We start from the raw sequence: 16135 nt of genomic DNA on the forward strand, positions 1-16135 counted from the left end.
CGCTATGGCCGCGGCCTGGGAGCGCCGCTGCGCGCACGGTCCCTGACGGATGGCCCTGGAGCCCGTGACGGATGGCCCTGGAGCAGGTGACGGCTGGTCCCGAAGCAGGGATGCCCGGGAGTAGGAGAAGCCCCCACCTCCCCCGCACCTACCGGGGCAGCCTCGGTGCCAGCGGCGAGGCCTCCCCGGCTCTGCGTGTCCCGGGGCGCTTTGGTCTGTGTTTTGTTATTTATTTCACTGTGTTTTTAAGAAAACTAAAAAAAAAAAAAGAAAAAAAAAAGTCTAGTCGTGATGGTGTTGTGTTTCTTGCAGTCCTTCTGCACGAAACCTTCGTGGTGTTCGGCTTTGGGACCAGTCTCTACATAATATAGCCGTGCTCACCTGAGTACCTTAAAGAGTTACAGCGGTAACACGGGCAAGTATAAAAATATGCGTTTTGGTTCCGGTCGCCGTTTCTAATGTTTTCTTAAGGGAAAAAATCGCCATGATGCCTTGTGTAAAATAAACTGTGAATTCATTAGCTCTGTGAGGCTTTGCTTATGAAGATGCTCTTGTTCAAGGAGAAGAAATTTAACCTGCAGATTTTGTGGTTGACTGTGAAATTTATTGAGTGCATAAACTGCCAGTGTGCCACGCTGTCTGGTCAGAGACGTGCTAAAATGACTGTTACGAAAATAAATTTTGCAAAGCCAGAAATGTAATCTGTTTCCAGAACACATGGTTTAACCTAGATGTGGTACACACTTGACTTTTGAATGGTGAACACTCAGAGCTGATGGAATTATGAGTAGTGCAAAGATTAGATGTTTTTAAATCTTAAGGACTTGGTGGGAGAAGAGATGTCTTTACTAAACGCTAGTGAAAACTGAAATGTTTTTTGATCTGTCAACTTTGTGTACAAACGTTTTAACCTATAGTATATAGTATGTGTAACCTTTCTCTTTTTCTTTTTTTTTTTTTTTTTTTTTTAGAATAAGTGAATATTTACATCCTTCAGAATGCCCAACTCCAATGCCAAACTTCATTCTAACCACAGGGGTGGCCGAGAAGCCAGCAGACGGGAATTGGTTTCCAGGTCTTTGCAGAGTGCTCAGCATTGCCTGGAGAGCCAGGATTTTGGAACTGCATATGCTCACTATCTCCTGGTACTAAATCTAGCTCCTGAGTTAAAAACTACTGTCAAAGTAAGTGCTCTTTGAATTACTTGGAATTTTATTTATTCTAATTCTCTTGAGGTCTTTGTGACATGTTTTGTGATTTGTTACATGTCACTGGTTTCTGCTTTTATTGAAGACAGAATTGGAAAATCTGTAATAATTGGGATGGCCAATGGTTTCTTTAATAAGCTCTGTATGAAGGAAGTTCATAGAATCTTCTTTTATTCTCTTTGTGTCAATGGCATTTAATAAAAACAGGGACTTGTTAGTATTGGAGCATGCATTAATATATACATACTCAGTAAACACTGCTGGGTGCTGATCCTCGTGTGTGGGTGTCCAGGTGTATGTCAGGACACCTCCAGATGTTTTCAGGGCTCAGTTCCCTACTTCTGACAACTCCCAGCACCTCATGGTCTGTGCTTTATTTTCTAGGAGACATTTCAGTTTACTCTCTTTAAATGGGCAGAAGAACTGGATTCTCTGGCACGGATTCAAGATCTGTTTAACTGCTATGAGCAAGCACTTGAGCTGTATCCCAATGATGAAGTGATCTGTAACAGTATGGGAGAGCATCTCTTCAGGTTTGCAGTGATGTATATTCAGTTTTTGTAAGGGTCATGTTGTGAATACAAACACATTCAAATCTGTTTGTCTTAAGTAGCTTAAAAAGAGTAGCCAGTGCTAAAATAAATATTGTTAATCACAGCAGAAGTGGGGAATAAAAACCACCATGTTTTGTTGTTGCTCAGGTCTTCTAATGCTAGAATTTTAAGACTGAAATCATAGATCATAATCCGGGTGGTTTTAGTTAGGTTTCCTTTTTGTAATTTCTTTGTTTTAAGGGAACACCTCTCTGAGCATTGTATTAAAATGTATACAAATATTTGATAGATTTAGGGCTTTTCTCAGTGCTGTCTGATTTGAAATTATGCTGTAGGTATCATTAAAACTTGTTTCATATTCACAATTTGGTTTCTTTTAATTTCTTTTTTCAAAATTGGCACTTAATGCAAAAGCTGGCAACTCAAAATTTGGTGGTTTTGCAGGATGTCCCAGTTAAAGAGAGTACCCACAGTTTTATAGCATTCTCTTGAGTTTATAACATTCTCTTGAGTTGAGTATCTGTGAAACTAGATTGCAGGGCTGCTGCTGTCATGTTGTTGCAGTGAGTTCTTGTAAATAAAACCTCTTTTACTTTGTCAAAAGATGCAGTAGTATATGAAGGTTGGTGCACACAATGGTGTTTCTGAGCTGGCTTTGCATTTTACAGTGACTTGATGTAAAGCTATAAATCATTCTTTTTCATAAAGTAATGGCGTTGTTTCTAAAGATAATTTTTCAAACTAACACAAAATACTTCTGTTGTCTTTTAGCTGACATAAGACCTCTTTACAGACTCTCGGATGTTCACAGCTGCATGCATACTTTCCATTTGTTTGTCGCTTTTGCTCTTAGAATGGGTTTCAGAGACGAAGCAGCTGGCTATTTCCACAAAGCAGTGAAGCTCAACCCCGACTTTGCCGACGCCAAGGAGAATTTCTACCGTGTTGCAAACTGGCTGGTGGAGCGCTGGCACTTCATCATGCTCAACGATGCCAAGAGGAACCTCACCTACCTCAGGGCCATTCAGAACGCTGTGCACTCAGGGAGCAAATCTGTCCTGGATATCGGAACGGGAACAGGAATCCTGAGGTATGCCACAATGCAGGTTTCGCAGGAATTTAATAGGAAAGTATTGGTTGCCTGACAAAATTGGGCTGAGAGTGGAAAATATAACTGCTTTGATCCTTTTATGGAGACAGAACTTAAAAAAGCAAGCAAAGCTTACAGAAGCCAGTGAGTTTGGAGTAGTATTTTTTGAACCATTTTTCGTTATTTGTTGCAAATGCTTTTTGTGCCAGTAAGTGCTGCTGAAATTGAATTACTCACATGGGTTTTGGAGTTGTAATGTTATTTGTCCTGTCTTTAAATATTGACTGTAAAGAGTAGAGTCAGCATAGCTGAGGAAGTGTCCTTAGGCTAACTGTGGTGGTTTTTTTGCTGATAACATATCAAGAGGGTATCAACTTGTGCAATATCAGTGTTCACACAAGAGATACCGGTTAATCTAAGGATGGTTTTTAGACTTGAACTGGTAGAAATATGAAGCAGATGTGGAGGAGGGGAAAACCCCTGATTCTTGTTTTTCAGTATGTTTGCAAAAAAGGCAGGAGCTTCTTTTGTCTATGCCTGTGAATTGTCCAAAACCATGTATGAACTTGCCCGTGATGTGGTGGCAGCAAATAATATGGAAAGAGAGATCAAACTTCTGCATTTGAAGTCACTTGATATAGAAATTCCAAAGCACATACCTGAAAGGTACGTTGTTGCTCTCTTTTCTGATGGTATTTTGAGTTTGCTCATCATTCCAGGAAAATAGGAAATGTCTTGTGACCTAAACAGGAAGTAACACTTCTGTGATATTGCTCAATATGTGAGAAAGTTCTCTGTATCTTTTATGTGTTTAAGCAGAAATGACAACATGTTCTTCAGATCATCCTAATTTCTATTGGTAGACCAACAATGTCCTAAATTAAGGAGTTTAATTCTTTGATGGTGGGAGCTTTGGGGCATATGTAATGATACTGCAGCAACTGGGAAAAAATTACACTACTATGTCATAGAAGTCATTTTAACACACTTTTATACTTCTAAGATCTTGTGGCTCACTTCTGCAGCCTTTGAATAGGCTCGAGTTACTAACATTTAATAAAGTTGTGGTGATGGTACAGGCTCATGATCTGAAATGGTGAAGCTCCTGGTTTAGGCCAATCAAGCCTTGCCTAATTGGCTTGCCTAATCAGCTGAGCTACTGTAATACATGTATCCCTTTAGTGTATATAATGAGTTACTAGATGTCAGCTATTAATAAATAAATTACTGCTGTTCTGGAAGTGTCTCCTCTTATTATGCCATATGTTTTCTTGTTTAATTCCAGAGGACTTAAGATTTTAGAGTTGTTAGTCTGTGTCAGAATTTTTTTGTGCTTTGATTATAGTTTTGGGAGTTTTAATTCCTTTTTATACACATGCATGAGTACATACTATTGCACAAAATATATATTCTGCAGTATCATTGGCTGTATGCCCAGGCTGAAACATCTTCCTGTTTTGGCTAGATTCTTCCCACACAACTTATTTATAAATGCTGAGCAAGAAGCTTTACAGTAAATTCTTGCTCAATATTTGCTCTCTTTTATCTGCATCTTCAATAATTTCTGACAGCAATTCAAAACACATAATTTTTTGGAAGAATTAAGTTGTCCATGTGTACTGAAACTCCTGGTAAAAGTTTTGCTCTGAGCTCACACTGGTATGGTGGGGTTTTTTTCTTTAAAGGAATGATTGATTGTTGACAGGAGTGTTTGTTATACATCATATTTTTCTTGTCTAGAGTTTCCTTGGTTGTCACAGAAACAGTCGATGCTGGCTTATTTGGAGAAGGAATTGTGGAGAGCTTGATACATGCTTGGGAACATCTGCTTTTACAACCAAAGGTGGGTGATATGTGCACATGCACACATTCCAGACATATGGGAATGAGAAACGTTTGTCTTCTAAGCACTTCATTCCTTTTGGTATGCTAAAAATGAGTGATCTGGGCTGGCTCGATGAATTTGATTTTGGTGAGTGGCAGTGAGGCAGAACTTTCATTGTACTTCTGTGAGCTCTGTGTTCTGAGTAAACATGTATTTGCAGAGCATGTTTCCCTGATGTAACCTTCCTTCATCACAGATGGTTCACTCTTAATCACTGTTCATTCATTTGTTTTAAATCTTTTTTGTCCCCCATCTTTGTAAGTGACAGCAAAAGGGTTTGTGTGGATTTTAAATGTACAGCCAGTCTAGGCAGAAAATGCTGAATTATGGTAGAGTTATTTCTCATTGTAACATTTGGGAACACTCAATTATAATTTGGTAAATAAATTAATTTATTTTTGCTGATTTGAACCCTTTTGGAAGACTGAGCAATTCCACTGGGTCTCAGATTTTACTTTATATTTTGTAGGTTTGCTAGTACATTAAGCAAAGTAATACAACAAGGAGTCTTACATAGCCTAATCTCTGTTAAGCTAATATTCATCCTAATAGAAGGACTTCTCTTTATTTTGTCCTTGCCTTGATTCCAGCTCATTTAAAAAAAAAAGTTTTAGCTGGCTGAAACCTTTTGTGTTGTACTGAGTTGAAACTGATGACCTCTAGTGTTAAGTACAGGAATGATGCATAAGGGAAAAGTCCTGGAATGTTTCAGTATAGTCTAACAGTGTTTTTCAATCTGCATTTTGTTAGAGTTACACACCGGAAGTAGTAGACTGAAGAGTAAAGCTGATGCCTGGTTCTATTGAGACACTGTATTTAAAAAACTCCTTTAATGGCCAGCAGAATGCTAAAGAGTAGCGACTCTACCAGTCACTATGAACTTAGCGATGTTTTGACTGTCACTTGAATGGCTCTCTAATATGTAATTTAGGCTTTTCAGTACTGGTAGAAATAATCCACTGTCTCATTGCATGTTGTTGTTCATGTTTTCACAGCCTAAAAACCAAGACATTAGTGCTGGAGACTATGGCAGAGTTATTCCTGCAAGTGCTACAATATTTGGGATGGCAGTGGAATGCAAAGAGATACGTAGACATCACAGGTGTGTTTAAACTCTAGCACAGCTTGAACCCACTTTTTTTTTTTTTTGGGAAGAGAGACTGTTTTTATTGACCATTTCTCATTTACTTTGCTCTTTAATTTTTGAATGCCTGATTATCTGTTTAATGAAAAAGATTTCTGCTCTCACCATTCCCACCCCTTTTCTGGGCTTTTTTTTTTTTTGCGCCATTTCCCTCCCTCTTTGAGGTTCAGATTTTCTGGACCCATTAATCATACAGTTATGCTGAAATACCTGCCTCTAAAACATGCTAAAGAAATTTAATTCCGTCATAGTAAAATTACTTCTCAATTTCTGAATTGGAGATTCTTGGATTAATGCTTGGCCCTTATCCTCATTTTACCCTCTTTGTTATCTGCTCCATACCTCACTTCTGGGTCTAACTCTGGATCTAACCCCTGTAAAGCCTAAGTGTTGATAACCCCAGCTGTCTTTATCTGTCTGAATGTCCTTTGCCTAATTCTGAACTGGCATACAGTAGAGTTTCTTTGCTGAGACCAGTTCTGACTGTGTAACAATTACTTTCATATTTTTTCCAATCTTTTAGAACATTATCATTGTATGGAGACAGTCTCTGTCTGAGAGGCTTGGACTTGGGGTATTTTGTTCAGGATTAATATTGTTGTAAATTAGAGAAAATATTAACTTCTAGAGGAGCTCCAGTGCAGGATGAAAGGCAGCTGGGCTGCATCAGTGATTTCTCTAATGCAGTAGACCTGAACAGTGGCCAAAAATTCCTGTAGTAGATGGTCACAAAATAGTTTCTTTTATAAGTTAATTATTCATCAATTAGAAGAGGTTTTGCCTTGAAACTGGGCATTGACCGTTACTTACAAAATTTAAAAACAATGAAAGTTAATTTGCTGTTAACTTTGGATTGTTGAATTGATGTTCCATTTTAATAGCTTAAGGTCAGGTGATTAGCAGGACTGAAGTCATTGTCACAAATTAATTATATGCTAGAGGGAAAAAACTCATTTTTAAGTGTCTTGCCTTTATAGTTTGAGATCCCTTTTTGCTCTAGCAAGAATATTTAAGATTATTTTAACAAGTCCTGTTTTTATGCCTGTTCTCAGATTTAAACTACACAGATCTCTTTGAATTACTCTGATGTTCATGCCTTCACATTTCCTCAAATGTTTTCACAATCTGTAGGAGAGCTTTGGGGTTTGGATATTTTTTACTGAGCAGGAGGCCTAATGAAATAGCAGTGTAGAAGTATCTCTTTTCTCATTATTTTTATATCATCTAGCACAGTTTTTGCCTTGAACAATTAATACAACTTTTCTTTGAGCTTTTCCTCGTGCTTTAATTTTTTTGAGTGGTTAGAAGTAGACATGGAGCCCAGAATTGAATGAATACATGATTTTTTTTTCCTGAAGTACATTTAAAAGTGTGTTTAATTTATCATCAAACACGGATTCATCTTGCTGAGAGAGAATCAGCAATTGTTGGTAATCAGTCAGTTGTTGATAATCTTGTATATCACAGCTATCTCTCTGTGCCTGATCTGATCTTCTGTTTTGTATTCTGTCCCATTCTTTCAGCAATTCTAAGTTATGCTTCATTGCTTGTGCTCTGATTGGTATTGGGTTTTTTTCCCTAGGATATAGTGAAATTCTTAATATGTGTTGGGCTTTTCTTAGTTTCTGGTGACAGCATTCAGTTCTGATTCTTGAAAGTGAGGTGCATTTTCTGCACTTAGAGCTGCTCTGAACATGACAAAAGCCCCACATAATTGTTTTAGTGTTTTTTAACTTCTCTATTCTAACATTCTGTACATTTAAAAATAATTAGTCAGCCTAGGGAGAATTTCCTTTACGTTTTTGGTCAAATTACTTGGAATTTAATTTCTCCTCTGTTTGCCTTTACTCCCAGAGTGGGAATGCGAGAAGTTGCTGGTGTGTGCTTGTCCAATTCAGTGCAGTTCTTCAGTCCCACATATGCTGCTGCTGGCTCAGAGGAAACTGTGGAGCCCTACACCACCGAGAAGCTCAGTCGTATTCCTGGGGGTTACAGGGCCCTCACAGAGCCCTGTCAAGTCATGACAGTAGACTTCAACGATCTGCAGGTAATGATTTTTCTTACTCCCTTCTAAAGTAATCTTTTTATGGTAGTGAAAGTCCCATATGTCATTTGGTTTTTGGGTTCAACTTCAGAACAGTTCACAAAAGCAAAGTTGGCAGGCTGCTCTGAAATCCTCTGCTGGTTTTGATGCTTGTCTGGTTGTGTGGTGATGTGATTCCTCAGATGACAGTCTGTGATTTTTTTGAAGGTGGAGTTTTTTTGTTTATTGGGCATAGCTTAGGGAACTTCATAAACTACCTCACTGTAAGATCAAACAGCTACCATCCTCAGCACAGGGAGGGGAAGGAAAGGATGCAAGAGATACATCCTAAATGATTTATACAGTTATGGAGATGACTTCATTTATTTCTCTAAGGTCAGTCTTCACAAAGCTCTTGAAGACAGGAGAAAGGCTGTATTTTTCCATCTGGCATAAAAATGTAAATGTTAGTGGGTAAATGTAAAAGAGGAGATGAAGAAATTATTCTAGTCAACCATTTGATTCCACACTTCAGCTCCTTTGTATCTTAGGGTATTTCTGTAATAGGGGATTCTAAAAGCTAGTAGCATAATTTTGTGTATTTAGCACAAAATACATTTGTATGTGTATGCTAAATAGGCCTGAACTGGAAAGCAGGGAGCTCAGCCCCTGCAGCTGAGCTTGCTAAAAAGATGATACAGCTGATCTCTGGTGTGCTTCTTGCTCATTGACCTGTGGTGAGGAGCTGGCATTGAGTCAGAGCTTAAAATAGATTCTGTTATATAAATGAAATTATTCTTGGCTGCTGCTTGGCCAGGAGTTGCAGTTTCTGAATCAATAGCTTTTCCTAGTTGGCTTGTCTGACATCCTGAGATGAAAAATGAAATAAGACAAGGCTCTTCAGTATACTATTGGGAGCAATCTCTGTGACCTAATGTTGCTTCTGCTTCCAGTGTCAATAAGAAACTATTGCTCTCATCTGAGAGATGTCTGCTCTTAAACATCTGCCTGCTGGCAAACATGTAAAGATAATTTTAAAGAGTAAAGAACTGTGTTATTCTTTAAATCATGTTTCAGAAGTGCTCCTTTGAAGTTTTGGTTAGACTAATGGAGTGCTCCTGTCATGAAATGTTAAGATATTATAAGGAAAAAGGAAGAAATGCCTCTGTTATGAATCACTGATGTGGTTAGGAATTCTTGGTTACTGTTTGTTGTTACTTTGTCACTGGGCAAATGTGGCAGTTCCAAACACTGGTAGGTTACTTTCAGCGTGGATTTTTCTTTTGGTTTTTTTTTTTTTTTTAATGTGTTGTGTCATGGCCATACCTGGATGTTCAATCAATGTAGCTAAAAATGAGAAAAAAATTGTCATTGTTCCTGTTGTAATAAGAAAAAAATCCTCCTAAACTTAAAACCAGTAGCAGAATTACCAACTAAGAACAGAAATTCAGGTCAGAAATTATTTAGCACTAGTAAGGTAATTTCTAAGACCTATTTTCTAAACTCCTATTTCAAAGAACTAGAGGGATGTTGCATTTATTCCGTTTATGCTAACTGTCCCGACCTAAACTGGCAGAACTGAGAAGAAGGCTTAAAATACAGTAAAACAATGTTTTTCAAACTGAGTTGTAGGAGATATCAAAGACATCATTACAGATCAGTGAAACAGTAAGTCAAAATTCACAAATAATAATAATTTCAAAAAAGCAGCTGCTTTATGGTGATTACTTTATTACTGCTGTTATTAGCAGCAGCAGCTCAGTCCCTCCCAGGCAGGGGAATGAGGTGTGGCTGTAATTGCACTTGCACCCAGCCAGGTGCTGCCTGTGTGCTGTTTGCTGGCAGCAGATCAGTGCCACTGGCAGGGGAAGTGTTTACCTCTGCAGCCAGTAATTAAAGCTCAGTCTCACTTTCAGGCCCTAAAGGGACTCTGCTTTTGCCAACAGTTACAGATTTTGGCTCTTCCTAATCCTTCATGAGAAGTTGGTGGTGTGGAATATGTGAGAAATTGTGGATCAAGACAGGAAATTCAATTACTGCATTTTTGCTGTAGATTTTCCTTCCATTTGTAGGTCTTTCTCATTCAGAGGACATGTGTCATTAAATCATTTTGGGGTTTTACTGCCTATTCCTGTGACATTGCTTTATTTCCTTTTCTCTCTCTTAACAAGACTACTTGATAAATTGCCATCCTGATGTGCTACAGCTGTTTAAATCTGTAATTGGCATAAAAATAGGAGAAGGTTTATAAAGTGGCAAATGTGAGAAATAAGTATGGGTTAAGCAGCATGGCAGAGAGCAGGAAAAGCTGAAATAAGCCTTCAAATGGGGTTTTAAGTGATGGCAATGTAACACTGCAGTTACTAAAACCCACTGGATGAGAGCCTTGGGCCTGCTGCTGTTGAGAAATAACCAGGAAGAACACTTCTAATATCAAATACACTTCTGTACCTCTCCAGCTCCCCAGAAACCAAGAACCAGATGCATGCTTGTGCTCTTGCTGTCTTATTTCAAGGGGCTTGATGCCAGCAAAGCTTCAACTGACTGCTCTTCCTTCACCAGCTGAGGAGGTACCAAAAGGATGACTGGCAGCAAAGCACATCTATTGAAGAGCAGCGACATCTTACTGTGAACTATGTTTGCATTCAGTAATTTTAACTTGCCCATTGCTCAGCCATCTCAGTTGTGGGAAGAGGGATAGATAAGCTCTTGGAGAACACAGAATGAAGAGGGAAGAATAAGAAACCCAGCATGTGACAGCTAGTCCTGTCCTCAGAGCAGGACATGAACTTTTCTTTTTCCATGTGTATTTTAAGATTGAAATGTAAAGAGAACAAGTGTTGACATGAGCAGATCAGGAAGTTGATAAATGTTTTGGAAGGGGTGTTACTAGGCAGAATGACTGTGACTGAGAGAACCTTTGATCCTTTGTGCTTGACCTCCTGTTCATTGGTTTATGCTGGAACTAAAACACTAGTGCTGGTCCTTTTGTGCTTGTGAATGTTGGTAGCAGAAGGTAATTCCTGAGAAAAATAAATTGTACATGGAAAAAGAGTTAGTTCTTGTTACATATTCAAAACTTTGTAGGAGTATTGGAGAATTTATAAATGGATAGACCTTAGGGTTTTCCCACTAGTGAGATTGTACATGCCTGAGCTTTTACACAAGGCCTACATAGCCCAGATAGCAGATAAAACACCCTCAAAGATGTTTGACTTCTGTTTTTATAATGACTCTGCAAGCCTGTGTTTGAGCAAATTCACAGCACACAGTATTTCTAGAACTGATTGAACACAGGTTTTAAGTGAAACATGTGCCTGAGCCCTGGCTTGAGTTTAGCCAAAAGCCTGGCTGTGTTTTTATTTTCTTGTAAGGCAAGCCCTGCCAGTCTGAAGTCTTTCTTGCAGTTTTCAGTGGGTTTAAATGTGTGTTCTTAGATATTTGCATGCTTGCTTCTCATGGATGCAGGCTGTCCATGTGGGAAATGGCTCTTGCATGTGGGAGGACAGTTCCCATGCTAATGAGTACTAATGATGATAATTGGTATTGTAGAGGCTTGGTAACTTCAAGTTTCTGTTGGGTGCCCTCATGGATTGGTGCAGAAATTTTGGACGATTTAGTTTAATGAAACCAATTTTTATTTATGGAAATAAACTCCCCCACTTTTTTTTTTTCTCTTTTTGCTTTCATCAGGAGCTGAAAAGCCTGGCAGATAGAAAGCCCTGGAAGCTCAGCCTGCCAGTCACTGAAGGAGGAATACTGGATGCTGTTGTGGTGTGGTTTGTACTGCAGCTTGATGAGGAACATTCTCTCTCTACAAGTCCCAGTGAGGAAACTTGCTGGGAACAGGCTGTGTATCCTGTGCAGGGCCTCCTCGGTATGTCCTGTGTCGGGTTTGGCTGTCTGTCTCTGCCCCGACACGGGTAGTGTGGTTCTTGGGTGGCACGCGTTTTAAAGGACGAGTCTGGACTCTTCAGCTTTTCGGTCTTCAGGTTGTTTATTATTTCTTATCTACAAAATTTTCTGTCTGCCCAACAGAGGTCTGATCTGCAAGCAGTCACAGGCACTCTCTGACCACCCACGGGGCGGTCATGTCTTTTTATACTAATATCTACGTACATAATATTTACGTTTATTTCCCAATGCTTTTCACCCATGTTGGCAAGTGCACCTTCACCATAAACCAATCCCCAAATGCCAACATCACCACAGGAGATGGAGGACAAGAAGAAGGAAGAAGAAGGACAAGACACGCCCTGATCCCTCCATCTTGTCTCCATAACCCCCCTGTACCCAAAAACCTTAAAATCTATATTTCACTTTCTAAATGTGTCTATTTTACACCTTTTACTCTAAAGTGATTCTCTTGTCCTCAAACTCTTGTTATTTCTGTGGATGGATCAAAATCAAGCCACCAGACACTCTTGGCAACATTCCAGGATTTTCGAGACCCCCAAGGGTTCTCCTGGCATCTCTGGACATTGGGAACAATGTGCTGAGATCCCACAGTCCTGTGGGTTTGCTTGTTGTGGTACATTAACTTGGTTTCATTTGGGTTTTTTTTTTTTTTTCATTTTGATAAGTTAGCTTATCTCAGAGATTAGTAGGTCTAAATAGGACTGGAAGTTCAACAGCAAGTAGCTGAGAGGTGGTTCCTGATCGTGTTTCTGGTCTGTAGAGCACAGTCCCTTCATCAGAGCTTGTTTGTGGGACTTTGCTGTTAAGCAGATGAGATCTGGGAGAAAGCTTTTCATTAAGTTGGTTTTTTTTTCTGTATTGAATTTAATGCATTGTGGCACATCTCCAAAAAGTGGGGCTACTGACTGGCTCACTTGTGAGAGGAGAGGAAGGGGGGTAAGGTGAGGTAGGAATTGCTAGCTGCTACTGCCACAAAACCAAAACTAAACATTCCTAGCTACCCCTTGCCCCATGTGGGATTCAACTTGAATACCCTCCACATAGAGGCATTGGCAGTGTAATTTTTAACAGTGTCTGCTCTATTCACCCACCTTTTATTTTCCTGTTTCCTAGAATCTTAGACTATCTCAAGCTGGAAGGGGACCCATAAGGATGATAGAGTCCAGCTCCCTGCTTCTTGCAGGACTACCTAAAATTAAATCACCTGTCTAAGAGCATTATCCAGGTGCTCCTTGTGCTCTGGCAGGCTTGGTGCTGTGCCTGCTACCCTGAGGAACCCGTTCCAGTGACCGATAATCCTGGGGGTGAAGCACCTTCTCTGAATGTCCCATCTGAACTTCCCTGATGCAGCTTCATTCCATTTCCTCGTGTGCTGTGTGTCTGAGAGGGATCAGCACCTTCCCCTCCCCTGCCACCCTTGAGGGCGTTCTAGACTGTGATGAGATCTTCCCTCAGCCTCCTCCTCTCCAGGCTGAACAAAACAGGTGCCCTCAGCTGCTCTTCATAAGCCTTGCCCCTGAGGCCTTTCTCTCTCTTGGTCACCCTGCTCTGCACACACTGTGATGGTTTGATCTCCTCATACTGTGGCACAGATATTAATAAATGAGATATTGGGGTGGGTGGGTTGGTTGGTTTGTTTGTTTGTTTGCTTCAAGCACCATAAGGCTCTTCAGTGATGTGTCTGTAAAGTAACTGACTTGACTTTTTTATGCTCTTTTGCCAAGATTATTCTGTGAAGACTGGAGATACTGTGATGATGGAAGTTTGCTGCCAAGACTGCTACTTGAAGATCCAGAAGATTTCTTCCTTGCCTTCAGAGTGTGGGATGGATTTCAGTGACAGAGATGACACGCTGAGTTTGGGCAATGAGGCTGAATTATGTAATGCTCTGGCTGGACTTCAGACAAGCACCAAACAGGATGGCAGCACTCCAGTGTGTGTGCTGGAATCCACAGAAATAGCCCTGCTGAATGACATAGCTTACCACGAATGCTTTAAAGCTGCCATGAGCAAAGTGCTGCTGTCATTAAATCCAAGTAAGGACTTGCACTCCATGGATGTTGATGGACATGGCAGCGGGATAAACCTCCAAGAGAATCAAACCACGATCTCTCTAGGTGTGGATCCTGATGCTTTGTACATTTTAGATGTATCTGAAGGCTTCTCCATCCTGCCAATTATAGCTGGCAAGCTTGGGCCAGTTAGAGCCTACAGTTCTGTTGAGAAAGATCAGCATCAGGCAGCACTTCATGTCATTGCAGAAGCAAACCATTTCCCTAAGGAAACATTAGAGTTTTGGCTCAGCCACTTAGAAGAAGAAAGTGTCGTGCTACAGAGACCCAAATCAGACAAATTGTGGAGTATTATTATCTTGGATGTTATAGAGACATCAGGTTTAATCCAGCAGGAAGTGATGGAAAAGGCTGCAATATCCAGGTACAGTATAAAAGGACAAAAATATTCATAGGAATCTGTAATTACCTGAAAAATTTTGAGAATATTCCTTGTAACTATGTAATTACTGTTAGGTTTCTTCTGTAGAAAAAGGGTTTTTCCTTGGATTGAACCTCCCAGTGTTTCTGGCATGACCATTGTATACATTTATTTTTTTTTTAAAGCATCAAGATTTCACCATCTCAGATTCCTTTATTTTTTTTATGCAAGAATATGGATGATCGTATTCCTTGGTCTGTCAGAAGTTTGCAGGATAACAAAGAATAACCAAGATAGCTTTTAGTGCAAGTTTAGAAAAGCCCAGATTCGTGTGCATGTCAAATGGTTGTCAGAACAAACTGGTCCTGCTAAAAGACAAACCCGTGGTGTGAGAACAGCCAGGGAGGCAGCAGCAAAGCTGCTCTTCCTCACAGCAGGAGGAGTGGAAAGGAAGGCAGAGGAGAAGTAAAATAATGGAAATGGGTAACTAAGCATGAAATGGATTTATCCCCTTTTGTGGGCCTAGGGAAACCTTTCTGTTAACCTTTGTGTTTAGTGATGGCAAATTATGCCTAGGAGCACTTGACTTCAGAGCAAGAACTAGTGTGCCTTTCTTAAATGTATTTACTGTTCCTTCATTACTGATGACTGATCAGCTTTACAGGTGAAATCCCTTTTATTTTACAGGTGTTTACTTCACAGTGGAGGGAAGATTTTCCCACAGTATGTGTTGGTATATGGGATGCTTGTAGAATCAGAGTCTCTGTTGCTGGAGAGTGCTGTTCAAGGAACAGAACCAACCCTGGGGTTTAATATAGCGCCTTTCATCAACCAGTTCAAGGTAGGAAGCTGGTGGGTGGCTTCCAGGCATGGTTTCAAAGCTGCAGCTGTTTAGCTGTTTAGATTTGGTTTAGATTTAGAACTATAAAAAAACACTGTTGAAATTCTCAAGAGAGGTTTTTGTGACCACACAGGGACCTTGAGATAAAATAAAATGGGTGATGTTTGTTTTAGAACTGGCATGGAAGTTTTGTGCCCGTTACTGTACAGAAGAATGACTGTGCAGTTACTGTTCCCAGGCAACTGTATTCCAGTGTTTCAAAAGGGATTAGAGGGCTGTATTTTGCCTTTTGTCTATCTCTGATAGCCATTCCAGTCATTCCTGTTAACTTCAGTGTTATGATTAAGTTTACTACCTTTTCCCTTTGTAATAGCTGTTACTGCCTGAAGTTCTGGTCTATTCTTTCAGGTACCTGTTCGTGTGTATTTGGATCTGTCTACATTACCCTGTGTACCCTTGAGCAAGCCAGCAGAGCTTTTAAGGCTGGATCTCATGAGCCCTCTGCTGAACAGCCCCAGCAGAGAAGTGAAGGTGAGTTCTGGGGCCCAAAGTGCATTTAAATACTCTTCTGCAGAGCTGCTTCTTAATTGCTCCTGTGGGCTAAACAGGATTTATTTGTCTGCAGCTGTCTCTGAAAAGGATTGAAATTATTTGAACTACTTTGTTTTCAAAGAGCAAAGTAGTATAACTGATCATTATTTTAAATATTTTTAGGTACAAATTTGTAAGTCTGGCCGGGTCACTGCCATTCCCTTCTGGTATCACATCCATCTAGATGAAGACCATAGCTTGGACACATCTGATGAGTCCTCACACTGGAAACAAGCTGCAGTTGTTCTGGATGAGCCCATCCCAGTTCAGGCTGGAGATGAACTTGTACTTGATGTCCAACACCATAAAAGCAATATCAGCATTACAGTTAAAAGGTGAAGAATGTCCTGTGTGATTTATGTTAATTACCTATGCATAAACTGAATGTTCGGAATAACACTGCTGTTACTTTGTAATAAAGTCTAATTTTTATTTACTGATCAAAAAA

The 16135-nt window shown here is 39.9% G+C and overlaps 1 protein-coding gene across 3 annotated transcripts; it reads left to right on the forward strand.

Moving 5' to 3' along the window:
* Nucleotides 1–16135, forward strand: PRMT9 (protein arginine methyltransferase 9). 3 transcript variants are annotated; one of them, XM_066547974.1, is made up of 14 exons: nucleotides 1–86; nucleotides 313–415; nucleotides 972–1184; nucleotides 1593–1741; nucleotides 2616–2852; nucleotides 3351–3518; nucleotides 4593–4695; nucleotides 5733–5839; nucleotides 7736–7928; nucleotides 11598–11781; nucleotides 13547–14258; nucleotides 14943–15096; nucleotides 15505–15627; nucleotides 15811–16135. In XM_066547974.1, the coding sequence occupies exons 3-14, from the start codon at nucleotides 999–1001 to the stop codon at nucleotides 16024–16026; spliced, it is 2532 nt and encodes an 843-aa protein (XP_066404071.1). In that variant the 5' UTR covers nucleotides 1–86; nucleotides 313–415; nucleotides 972–998; the 3' UTR covers nucleotides 16027–16135. The 3 variants fall into 3 exon arrangements, with proteins under 3 accessions (XP_066404071.1, XP_066404073.1, XP_066404072.1); XM_066547975.1 differs by having other exon boundaries at nucleotides 8–213; XM_066547976.1 differs by lacking the exon at nucleotides 3351–3518.

This window comes from Molothrus aeneus, chromosome 4, assembly GCF_037042795.1.
Source record: "Molothrus aeneus isolate 106 chromosome 4, BPBGC_Maene_1.0, whole genome shotgun sequence".
Taxonomy (NCBI): Eukaryota; Metazoa; Chordata; class Aves; order Passeriformes; family Icteridae; genus Molothrus; species Molothrus aeneus.